General features: G+C 45.0%; 1 protein-coding gene across 3 annotated transcripts in view; it reads left to right on the top strand.

The window, feature by feature from the left end:
- Positions 1–12,998, top strand: part of LOC126540047 (ATP-dependent translocase ABCB1-like) — a 186,782-nt gene that overhangs the window by 147,396 nt on the left and 26,388 nt on the right. For all 3 annotated transcript variants that reach the window (XM_055075236.2, XM_055075241.2, XM_055075240.2), the window contains exons 18-20: positions 888–989; positions 7,356–7,517; positions 8,428–8,631. In XM_055075236.2, the coding sequence (XP_054931211.1) occupies positions 888–989; positions 7,356–7,517; positions 8,428–8,631 (468 nt within the window). The remainder of the gene's footprint in view (positions 1–887; positions 990–7,355; positions 7,518–8,427; positions 8,632–12,998) is intronic.

The following is a 12,998-nucleotide window of genomic DNA, read 5'->3' as shown; positions in this document are numbered from 1 at the left end:
CAAATTTTGAGGCACAGCTGGCATGTCAGAGAGAGGTGCTCGCTCGAGAAGTCGGTCGGCTGCTTCGACTCCGTCACTGGAATTCACCACTGTAACTGCTATGAGCCGATGAAAAACATGCAAATTCTCTCCTACCTGATGTGTGCACCATGGAACTGACTCGTACTATCTGAACTTCTACATACCATGGTGGCTCGGTGTCTATGGCATTCTGCAGCTGAGTAGGAGGTTGCATGTTTGATTCTTGGCCACTGTGGCTACATTTCAGTGGGAGCAGAAGGCAAGAATGTTCGTGTACTTAGATTTAGGCGCGCATTTTAAATACCCTTAGGCAGTCAAATGTAAACCAGAGCTCTTCCACTACAGCGCCTAGATGAGAGCAGTGTTGTTTTGGGACATTAAACCTCAAAAATCAGTCAGTCAATCAATCAGTCAGTCAGCTTATCTATCTGTACTTCTACCAGTTTTAATCCACAAAGCCTTTTGATTCCACATTGTACAGCCACATCTTAGCAGAAAATAAATTCTTTCACACATATTGTGCTTTTTATAAACCTCTGCAATATTGTGTACATCTATGAGTACCTGTTAGATTTCATTATGTATTATTTGTGAAACTAGGAATAAATATCTTGTGCATTCATTTTGTGCAGTGTTCAGTCCAGATGAAGATAGAAGTGTAAATATGGCGTCACTAGAGAAGGTTTCTGAATTGAGTAGGCAGGGAAGTGCTTTATATATGCAGCAAAAAAAACAAGATGAGAATGGGAATGGGATGTCAGCACTTGCATTGTCCCCACCTAGCCTCACTCTCAACTTACTTGGTTAACCATAGTACTTTTGCCAAAGTAGTGCTCACCCAGTAACTCTGTACTTTCGCATTGTAGACGTTCACCCTGGTTGGGCAAGAGATGCAAGATGCTGCTTTCTTCTGGTCCATGATGTTCCTGGTCCTGGCAGCTGCTAGTGGTCTGGGGCACTTCTTCAGGGTAAGTCAGCTTTTTCGTTTTTGGCCACAATCGTACGAAGTGACAGACAATGAAGCCAGACAAAGCATAGGGAAGTGGTTATGTTTAATCTAAATGGAGAAATAACAAGTTAAAGGAAAATTAAAGTGCAACTTGCCGCAGGGGGGGCCAAACACACACCTATGCATTACGTGTGCAATGCTCTATCTATAGGGCTGCCATGATGTCTTCCCACCAGCCACTTTGTTGGGTATTTTGTGTACAAGGTTAGTCCTGGGAATTCCATGTCTACCACCTTGGCCGTGGGCAGCGCTGGCTAAAGCTAAACGGAGTAGCCACTGTGTACGAGCAGTCATGGGCTCAACCCTCGGCCATGGCGACTGCATTATGATGGGGATGGTAGGCCAAAACACTTGTGTGCTTAGATTTAGGTGCACGTTAAAGAACCCCAAGGGGTCAAAAATAACCCCAAGGGGCCAAAAAAGGCAGGCCATGCGAGGCGGTCTCGCAGAAGCATGAATAGGCGCACGCGCGGCACGGCCCGTCCACACTGCTTGCTGTCCTGACCCAAAGAGGAAGCGCCTTCTCTTTCAGCGCCCAAGTAATCCCGCCTGTCGGCGGTGTTAGCAGCGCAACACTCGTGCCATCTCTCGTACTGCGCCTCAACCACTCCGACCGCCGCGGGCGCTAGGCCACGCGAGCCGTGCGGGAAAACAACATATCAGGAGATGCTTGAGAGTCGTGCATCCCCACATCCCCCCAATCTTAAATCACTACATATTCTGGCGAAACATGTCACACGCTCTAACATCAACGCGTGCTTTGCGAACAAGGTAGTACATGCAACATTGGCCGCGCCGAGGAAATGTCCACACGCTGTCCATAACATGCGAGCCGACATTGTCCCTGGGTACACCGCTGGCGTCCGCCGGTCACAGCAGCAGCTTTGCAGACTCGACGGCACGATTCCAGGCCAGGACTCCGGAAATGACGATGCACTAGTCGGTACGAGCAAGCGTCGCTCGCGCCGACACGCCCTGCTGGCAAGAGCCGCCGTAGCTGTCGGTGACCGCCGGCTCTTTTGTCCGCTGCCGTCGGCTAGCAAAATATCGGGCAGCTACTCAGATGCTAAGTTCATGTGAACGAAGCTCGCTTCCTTGAGTCGAACGAGTAATTTCAATTCGTGCGAGGCTAACTAAAATGAGGGAAGCAAAGTGCAACACCTCAACGCCACGGTCCACCAGGTTGTGTCCCTCCACGTGCGACAGGCAGCTTCGTAAAGCCTTAGGCCTAAAGCGTCGCTACCCTGACAACAACTGGCATCCAAAAACAACACCCAAAATGAGCGCAAGACAGGCAGCCGCGTGGAGACCTCAGCTCTGTGAGGTGGTCCTACTCCGCTCGGTGCACACAGCATCCGAGTTGACGGCGCCCACCGTCCCAGATGGTGTCGGAGCACCCGTGGCCCGCGGCCACCCGGCTCCCAGAGCCGCGACTTCATCAGAGTCAAAGAGATAGAAGTTATTTATATGAGAAATTCGGACCACCCACGAGGCTTCCGTACTCACTCGCTTCAAGCTTGCGAATGCTCCACGGGCACTAAGCCTCGCTCTCCCAGTATGCAGACCACGTGGCTCTCATACCGACGAATGCCATTAAAAAACACTTGCGAAAAGGCTTAGCATGTTGACAAGTTCAAACACACTACAGCCACCGTCGCCTCGCTCAAGAAAGCACGCCGCCAACGCTAGCGATCAAAATCCGCGCTAGCCCTACACTTCAGTTCAAACAAAGGTCTCGAACGAAGCAAAACTGTTAAATCTATCGCCTGATGCCCCAAGAGCCCCACGTTGGCCGCCAGATGTGGGGTTCCCCTCCCGTACTCTTGGGACAAAGGAACGACAAGCATTGTAGTGCAAACAATTACAAGGGCATTTATTGCACCTTTCATAGATCAATGCCTGCTAGCCAAGTTGCTATCCACAAAACATGCCAATGGGCCCGTGGCAAATCTAGAAGTCCGACTCACCACGACCGGATAGCGAGCGAATATGTTCGCCCCATGCTGGGTCCCAACGCCTGGTCGTTCGCGCGTACAGTCACGCGAACGGCGGTGCGTTCGAAGGCAGGCCACGCGAGGCGGTCTCGCAGAAGCATGGATCGGCACACGCGCGGCACGGCCCGTCCGCACTGCTTGCTGTCCCGACCCAAAGAGGAAGTGCCTTCTCTTTCGGCGCCCAAGTAATCCCACCTGTCGGCGGCGTTAGCAGCGCAACACTCGCGCCATCTCTCGTACTGCGCCTCAACCACTCAGACCGCCGCGGGCGCCAGGCCACGCGAGCCGTGCGGGAAAACAACATATCAGGGGATGCGCGAGAGTCGCGCATCCCCACCACTTTCAGACCATGATTACATGATATATTTTCCCGTGGCAGGTACATAAGAATAGACATTTATAAGTCATGAACAATCTTCCTGGTTCATAATGACATACTACTGGCATACTTTTGAGCGTAACATTTTCTGAACATTTTTGGCCTTCATTTCGTCGTGGCCAAGCTAGAACATGAGGTAAATTATTACACGATGGATGCTTCTAATTATAAATTCTCTCTCTCTGCAAAACGTTTTTGCTTTCTGCATATCAGTAGCAGAAGCATCAGCAACAAAGTTGACGACATTACTCACTTTCTTGGCTCTTGTATCATATCATTTGACGTGATAATGTTCTCGGAAACTAGGATTCACGGAAATGAAGTACCATGTCTACCTGGGTCCCATTCTGAGCATTTGTGCCATAGCATAAGGAAGGGAGGGGGCCTGGCTATATATTTTAAGGATACACTTACATGTGAAAAGCTGCCTCACCTATCCGTCATGAATGATGACGTCGAATCTTTAGCTTTTCGGTTTGGCAAGATACTAACAGTAGTTGTCTGTAGGCCACCTCTAGGAAAAAAAAGAAAATTTTATTCATTTCTTTGAGATGCTGTTATGTGACAATGCTTTCAATAGGGGCACATTTGTCATTATGGGTGACATAAATATTGACCTGAAATCCTCAGACCCGTACTGTAGAGAATTTACGACCCTGTTGTCAACGTACACCTGTCAAAATTACATAGATATACCCACTAGAATCACAATACACAGTGCTATGTTATTGGATGTCTGCATAACAAACCTCAGTGCAGATTATATAAAAGGGGGTGTTTTTTCTTCCAATATTAGTGACCATCGGCCAGTCTTTCTACTGACTACTCGATATGAAAATAAGGCTGATGAGCGGGTATCTTTTCTACGAAACTTAAATGATAGCTCACACGAGGTATTCGTTAACTTAGTCCAAGGGCATGACTGGAGCGTTATATTAGAGCAGAGCGATGTCGACATTGCATATGATATGTTTTTTCGCATGTTTTATAGCTGTTTTGACAAAGCATTTCCACTCAAGAAAATCATGGTGCGTAGAAATAAAAAATACAGAAAGCCTTGGATAAAAAAAGTCTATATCAACGTATAAAGGTTCAGAATAAATTATATCACGAATTCCTCAGTTGCCAGAATCCTGAAGTATCTTGTAGATACAAAAAATTCCGAAATTCTCTGAACAATGATTTAAGAAAAGCGAAAAATAATTACTACACAGCAAAATTTGAGAACATTTACGACAACCCTAAGAAGGTGTGGCAAATGGTAAATGCACTAATGAATAAGAAGAAACAGTTTGGTGATATAAAAGAAATGACTATAAATGGTAGAACTATTTGTGGTGAGGATCTGGCTAACTCAATGAATGCCCATTTCATAAATGCAGGATGTTATGAAGAGCCTAATGCCACTGATTGTGCGACTAATGTTACAACTATATCCATGTTAGAACAAACAATATTCATGCAACCAACATCTCCTACTGAAGTGGAAGCGTCCATAAGGCTGCTGAAAAGTAATGTCGCCCCTGGAATTTAAGAAATTGGCTCTAAAGAATTAAAACAAATATCTCACCTTGTTTTGGGGACAATTGCTCGCATTATTAATCTCATGCTAACAACCGGTGTTTTCCCACAGAAACTTAAGATAGCACGAGTAACAGCTATACTCAAAGGAGGCGATATAAATAATTTATCAAATTACCGACCAATGTCAGCGCCCTCCATTTTGTTGAAAATCTTTGAAAGTGTGATTAACCAAAGGCTGATTTCTTTTTTTGACAAACACAAAATCTTGTCTCATAGCCAGTATGGATTTCAAAAAAACAGATCAACTGAAGAAGCGTTGTGCTGTATTAAAGATAGCATACTTACAAACATTGACAGTAAGAAGAAAGCATTTGAAGAAAGCATTTGACTCAATATCCTACTGCACAAACCGTCTAGATATGGTGTGCGGGGAGTCATACTAGAGCTCATTAAATACTACTCGAGTGATTGATATCAAATTGTGCAAATAAAGGTCACCACATCATCAAAGCTAAAGTTAACACAAGCAGTTCAACAGGGGTCAATATTAGGACCGTTTTTATTTCTTGTTTAAATTAATGACATTGTAACTATACCCAACTCTCCTGAACTTATTATGTATGTCGATGATACTAACATATTTTTTTAAGTCCCCAGATCTAACAGATTTAGAAAGAAGGGACAACGCCTACCTTGTGTCCCTTTCAGCCTGGCTCTGAGAAAATAGGTTTTAGCTTAACATATCGAAAACAAAGTACATACTATTTCGTGCATTTAACAAACCACTAAGTAGGGAAATCGTTTTAACTTTTGAAGGGCAACTGATAATCTGGGTTAAGGAGCAAAAGTTTCTTGGTGTTTGGTTCCAAGAGCGCCTTTCATGGAATGTCCACATTAATAATTTAGCTACCGAACTCTGCCGATCTGTTGGATGCTTGTATAAAATTGCACACTGAATACCTATCTGGCTGAAAGAAAATATATACACTTCAGTCTTCTGCTCCAGATTATCGTACAGCATATTGGTATGGGGCAGCACAACAAAAACTTACAATAACAGGCTCATTATTCTACAAAAGAAGATATTGCGCATGAAAACTTTCAGGGACCATGTGATGAACTAACCACATTACCATTATTTTTTAAATACCAAATGTTTAAAGCTAACGACGTTTATGATCTTAAGCTACTACAGTACATATTGTCACGTGGAGTATGAAGAACACAGTACCAATACTGTGAAAGAGGAAACTAACTTTTATTGGGCGAACCTGTGCCCACAAAAACAGGCTACACTTAAAGAACGACGACAACAGCGAACACAGTCGGCGATCGTCAAAATCTGATCAGAGGGTCAAGCACGTAGGCTTTTATACATCAGTCGTCGAATGTTCCAGAGTAATCGCTGGGACCCGCGTGCCTTCCACAAAGTTCTACATTATTCGCGTTGCGCACACATGCAATCAGATTACACAACGTTCGGTCACAGACAGCGGATGGAACCATCGATAACATTCCAGAAACTTCCGATACATGCAGGCACGTCCTGCACTGTGCGATAAAATTTGTTAGGCGGTGAACCGTGGTCACCTGATAAATATAGGCAAGTACATGTGTCAATATATAACAATGCACTATATATACACAAAAACATTAATTAAATTCCTTACAACATGAGACTAAAAAGAAAACGGACACTAAACACACGGACCAATTATGGTAAGCAAACAACCAGGTACCAAGTACTAACAATCCTAAATGAGCTAGAAGATAGCATTGATTTCAATATGACTAGAAAAACCTTCAAAACTTATGTGAAGGAACTGTTAATAACACAGTGTTTGAGAGAATGATTGTTGCAACATAAATATATCATAAATCGCTTTTTTTTCTCTCTCTTTTATGTGCATACATGTTCATCTAATATGGTGCATTTTAGTGTACTACGGTAATTTACATGTACAGCCTGTACTTTACTGCTTGTGGACAGGGAGAGGAAAGGAAAAGAGGGGGAAAAGGGGAACATTTATTATTTTATCATCTATATTAGTAAACCAACTGTAACCCAATAATTTGTCAATTTCTGTTGTTCTAAGTTTCTGTGTAAACTCATGTACAATGTGTGAAAATATGTAACGTTATGTGTGTTCGGTCACTTCCAATGAACTACCATTAAATAATGTATAATATACACCTATTTTGCGGGTACAGGGGCCCCTGTCAGGCGCTGCGCGCCTTTTGCTCCTGCACCTTTCTTGAAATTGTATTCAAGATGAAATAAATGTTCATTCATTCATAGTGACTTACAAGGTTGTGCTATAACAAGTTGTTCTCTCTCGCTTATCATAGTATTCATAGTGCAACAAACTTGACTAAGCTGATCATAGTTACAAGAGTCATTACTTGAAGTGTGGTTTACTTTGTGCAGACGCTGGGTGTAGGCATTGCTGGGGAGAACCTGACATTCCGCCTGCGGGTTGCTTTGTTGGCCAACATTCTGCGGCAACACATGGGCTGGTTTGATGACGACTCCCACTCCTCGGCCAAACTGGCCTCTCGGCTAGCGAGTGACGTTCCTGTTGTTAAAACCGTGAGTGGAACAGAATGTCTTGCATATTATGAAAAGGAAATGCTCCAGCACTTCCTTGTGATGGCTGTAACATTTTAGGACAGTTACGCATCAAACAACTGCCATAGGTTGTGTATCCTTTTTGAAGTTTATAAACCGTTTTGTATTTGTTTCATTTTCATCGTCAGTTCACTGTGATTTTATACAGTATATTGGGCATCCTTGCTATTCTGGTTTATGAAAGAAAGCAATTTCTAAATCACTAGATAGCACTAGTAGGTGTAGTATTGTACGTAGAGAATCAGACTGCTAACTCAAGTAAGGAGTGCAACATAGCTTGCTGTACACTTTTTAACACTTTTGAAGATCAGATTTTAAAATTTTCTTGCTCTTTCTGTGGAGAAATCTGTGCTCAACAACTCTCAGAAAAGAGAAAAACATCTGCGTATATCAGCTGTGCAAACAACAATATACAAGATCATTTTAGTGGCTATAGAAACAATCAAGCACAACTTTTAGTACAACGCCAAAATTCTGGAAGCAACTTTATTTTGTATGTTCAGTCATCACCAATGTCACCATTTCTTATGGAATAGCGGTGTGGCTTCACCACAGTGTGAGTAACAGCACAGTGAAGCTGCACTTAAAGAAACAATTCACCCTAAACCCACATACACTTCTTACCCAAATTTCTCTAATTTTTTCTCTAATACAGTAATTTGTTACTGAACTCCAGCATGTGCATTCAGATCTATCAGCCTGCAGATCTGTCGTTATCCAATAGTTGTGCGCACAATTTCTGATCATTGGTGTATTTATGGTTTCAGCCGTTTCACTCTTAATCCTACTCACAGTGTCGACTTTGGTCATCACTGTATCATTTATTTGTTGCCTTAGCAGGTGACACTGTTGGTACTTCGTGCATTTGCAGGCAGCAGGCTACCGCTTGGCAGTAATGTTCACAGCGCTCGTCACGCTTGGAACGAGCTTGGCCCTGGCCTTTGCTTTTGGCTGGAAACTGGCCCTGGCCCTGGTGGCCATTGTGCCCATCCTGGCCTTGGCCGGTGGCCTGCAGCTGCGTGTTGAAAAGGCCTCCCAGCGTCGCGATGCACACCTCATGGCTCATGCTGTTCAAGTAAGTGAGGCATCCAGCCGTGCTTACACTCCTGTTGTGCAGATAAAATATTATTGCCTAAGTCACCTTGTGGGCTTTCCCTGAGCTCAGTAGTCTGAATTTATCTAGTCAAACCCAAATATAACAAACCCGGATAAAACAAGTTATTCTCTATGTTGAACATGCAACACTTACTGAGTGATGCTCATACAAAATAACTTCCTCATAGCAAACTGGACATTGGACATATAGAACTTGGGGCATCCACTGCGAACGCCATAAAGCCACGTGCAGTGTCAAGGAAAAGCGGTATTTTTTTTTTACTTGCTTCTTCTTAATTATTATTAGACTGGCGCACGTCTACACAGTCGTGTCGTTTTTAGTGACATTGAAAAAGAGGTCAAGACACAGGCAAGAAAAATGTTGCCTACTATGCGTAGTTGTGTTTTCAATTAATGGATTCCTTGTTTGATTCTTACTCGCACTTAACATAAGAAATGTGTATGTAAGAAACTTATAACAAAAGCTCACTTAAGTCCATTATAGAGGAGTTTGGGTATGGCATCTAATTACTTGATACATCGAACTATTTTTAATGCATAAGCTTGTTTGTTATAACCAGAATAACCAGGTCCCCCTGAAATTGAGGAATTTTTCTTGCACAATTGAGAAAACTTTTCTAAACATTATGTAATCACTGTATGCCCACTTCTCCCACTGTGATAAGGCCAAGGTGTCTGTGCTTCTTTCTGGTAGCAATTTATATTGCATATAGCAATGGGTATTGTGGAGGTCTCATATCTCACAGGAGTACCAACCACCATGAGACTGGGTTAGCAAGCCACCACGCCACATCTGCCATTGCCTCTTGTAATCTAGCACGCCATTGCACGTGCACTCAGGCCGCTAAATAGGGGCACCGAGCGCTATGCACACAAGAAAACACAGTATTGCCCTGAGTTAGCAGAAACCATTTTTCCGATACCTTTTTTTTTCCGCCTTTTTTCCGATAAAACAGGTCCAACATTGCATGTGCGTTAGAATCGAGTGCGACCCTAAATCCGCGTTACCATATCGCCATCAGCATTCGAAAAATAGCCACCTCGTATGCGCTTCTAGCCTAGCTGCCGTAGCTTCCTCCATGTGCATACCTCCATGTTGTACGTGTAACGAGGCGCTGGTGTAACCTAGTCTACCGCTTGTCTCCCCGTTTTCTACATATATTCAATCAGCATAGAAGCACTGACTGCAAAGACACGCCGAGTCCACCGTGATGCCATGTTTAAAAGGAAAGTTATCATGTGCACGGAGACGGACGGAAATCGGGCCGCATCATGGGCATTTGGAGTTCCCGAAACTTGCATGCGGGACTGGCGCAAACAGAAGGGGACTATTTTTGCCAGCAAAGCAACAAGGAAGGGTTTCAGTGGACCGAAGCAGTGCCGCTTCACCGAAATAGAACACCTGCTCGCGGAATACGTGCAAGAGCAGCGAGCAGCACAGCGGCCTGTGACAACCGATCTGCTCAAAGTATGGGCGATGCAGTTAGTCCTACAGAAAGGGCTAATGCAGAGTGACTTCAAAGCGAGCAGGTGCTGGCTATCAAATTTTATGAAAAGAAAAGGCTTTTCTCTTCAAAGGCGGACAGGGATGTGCCAAAAAGTGCCCGAAGAATATGAAGAGAAATTGCAGAGTTTTCAGCCGTACATTTTGAAATTGCGCCATAGAAATTTCTGCCACTTCGGACAGATTGGAAGTGCCAATCAGACGCCGCTCTATTTTGACATGCCTGCCACCACAACCATTGACAAGAAGGGGGCGAAGCAAGTGCGCATTTTGTCTTCTGGCCACGAAAAAACTAGAGTCACCGCGATGCTTTGTTGCACTGCGGATGGGCACAAGCTGCGCCCGTATCTTACCTTCAGATGGAAGACGCTCCCGAAAGGAATCGTGTTTCCGAGTGGCATGATTGTGCACGCAAATCAAAAAGGTTGGATGACCACGGACTTGGTCGCTGGCTGGATTGATAACGTTTGGCGGAAGAGACCTGGCGGCAGTTTGGGTCTGTGTGGGATGCTTGTGCTCGACACGTTCAGGTGCCACCTTGACCAGCGCATCAAGAACAAGCTGGCTGCATGCAACACCGACCTTGTCGTGATACCCGGCAGCATGACATCGCAGCTCCAGCTGCTTGATGTTTGTTTGAACAATCCAGTGAAAGATGGAATTCGGGCACTCTACACTGAATGGTATGTCAGTGGCTACCACGAATTCAAGCCTGCCAATAAAATGAAGCGTGCCTTGGTGCAGGACTTTGCTGGATGAGTGAAAGATGCATGGTGCATGATCCCATCTGCCATGGTCAACAAGGCCTTTAAAAGGTGTGGGACTTCAAATGCCATGGATGGCACCAAGGATGAAATGCTTTGGTCTGTTGATAGCGATAAGGAGTTGTTTGATAGTGATAGCGACGACGAGTGATACCTATTGCCCCACGCGACTCGCACTGACACAGTGAAAATCTTGGCGGCAAGCTACGCCGCTTCCATTTGCGTTTTTATTCATCGCAACTTTAGTGTATTGGGAATAAATCTGTTTTTTCAAGGATGAAATGCTTTGGTCTATTGATAGCGATAAGGAGTTGTTTGATAGTGATAGCGACGACAAGCGATACCTATTGCCCCATGCGACTTGCACTGACACAGTGAAAATCTTGGTGGCAAGCTACGCCGCTTCCATTTGCGTTTTTATTCTTCGCAACTTTAGTGTATTGGGAATAAATCTGTTTTTTCCAAATGAGAGAAAATAGTATTTCTATATGAAAGCACGAGGTTCATGGTATTGTAACTTTTTTTTATTTTTTGGTCACGGAAAACGGGTGCGTGTGACAGTCGAGAGCACGTTAGAATCGAGTAAATACGGTATTTGTCTCCGGCGACACCCAACAATGCACAAAGGCCCGCTCCCGGGCCGGCACAGAAATCAAAGGACTCCCATGCCAAGGGTGAAAAATACAGATAGGGGCACCGCTAGCATGTCGCTGCGAGAGCATGGCTTCCCACAACACGCCACTAGGAAACGTCCCCGTGGCTGCGCTGCTTGCTCTCACAATAACCAATAAGCTCACACGCGCGAGCTCAAGTCAGCTGGGGTCTCTGTAAGCGCGGTTCGGCGTAGTAGCACTGGCAGGACCACATGCCAGCATTAGGCACCGCTTTTTGGCTTAGCGTCTGGGAAAGGAGATACACCAGGTGCACTCATCATAGCTGCAAAGACACCATAGACGAACTCAAGTGAGAGACCATAAAAAAGGGGTCGGTGGGCGAGAGAAAAACATGTACCCACCCAGTGCTGTCCCGGAGAAGTCTCCCTCCCTCGCGCTCGCTCTGCCGACTGTACTCGGTCGCGCCGCGGCCGCCAGCACGAGCACCTTGTCTGTGGCCAAAGCCACTCCGACAACTGTCCCGAGTGAAAAGGGAGAGGCGTAGAGGCGACAGAACAGGTGAATGCCTGCACAAGGGCACCGGGGCCACACCTCCATCATCACAGTGTGTGCTGTAAAGGACTTAATTTTTGTGAGGGGGTAATAGTCATTATATTTATGAGCTGCCTCCTTTTTTACAAAAATTAATTTCAGTGAACAATTTTCATGTTGAAATGCAGGTTTCACTTCTCTGTGTTGTGAAACTCAGTGCCTGCAAATTAGACTTGACTGAAAGCACTTTATATCAAGCACACAATATAATTTGTTTGCAAGACATTGAAAATGGCATTTGTCAGAGGAATCAAATTCTGCAAAGTGAAAATAAATTGTGCAAGTGAACTGATGTTTAAAAAGCAGCATTTTCTTAGGCATGAGGTTTTCTTAGAGGGACCCTGAACCACCCCTTGGGCTTGGTGAAGTAACATAGTCCGTGGGTAGCATACGCTGCTGTGAACACCTCAGCCAAGTTTTGCTGTCGTATACAGTGCGTGGGGCTTGCAAGCTAAGTGCCGTCACCTTTCTCTCGCACGCTCTCTTTTCAAACAGAAGCCTGCTCCTCACTCTCTTCTGGACGCTTTATATTGTAATAAAGCGGATTCCCATTCGCTGCTGCTATTGGTAGCTGCAGTCGGTTATGCAGCGTCGATATTGCAGCCGCCACAGGGTGCCGCCATGAGTTTACTGGTTAAGTGCACTGCGGCTCGCTGAGGACAACCCAATTTGACTTACACTTAGCACGTCATAAGCACCAAAATCGGGAGTCGTGGTGTCTACGGTAACATCCAAAATGAAATTTGAATTGCGTGCCTTGGTAACATTTACAAGGCGGAGCGTTGTGGGCACGCCCCACTCCAGTATAGCCTTCTATGTGCAAGGCAAGAAAAAGCAGGAGCACAGCGGAGGC

This window comes from Dermacentor andersoni, chromosome 3 (genome assembly GCF_023375885.2).
Source record: "Dermacentor andersoni chromosome 3, qqDerAnde1_hic_scaffold, whole genome shotgun sequence".
In the NCBI taxonomy this organism is placed as follows: Eukaryota; Metazoa; Arthropoda; class Arachnida; order Ixodida; family Ixodidae; genus Dermacentor; species Dermacentor andersoni.
The sequence above is the reverse complement of the archived record's forward strand: the minus strand, read 5'-3'. Positions and strand labels throughout refer to the sequence as shown.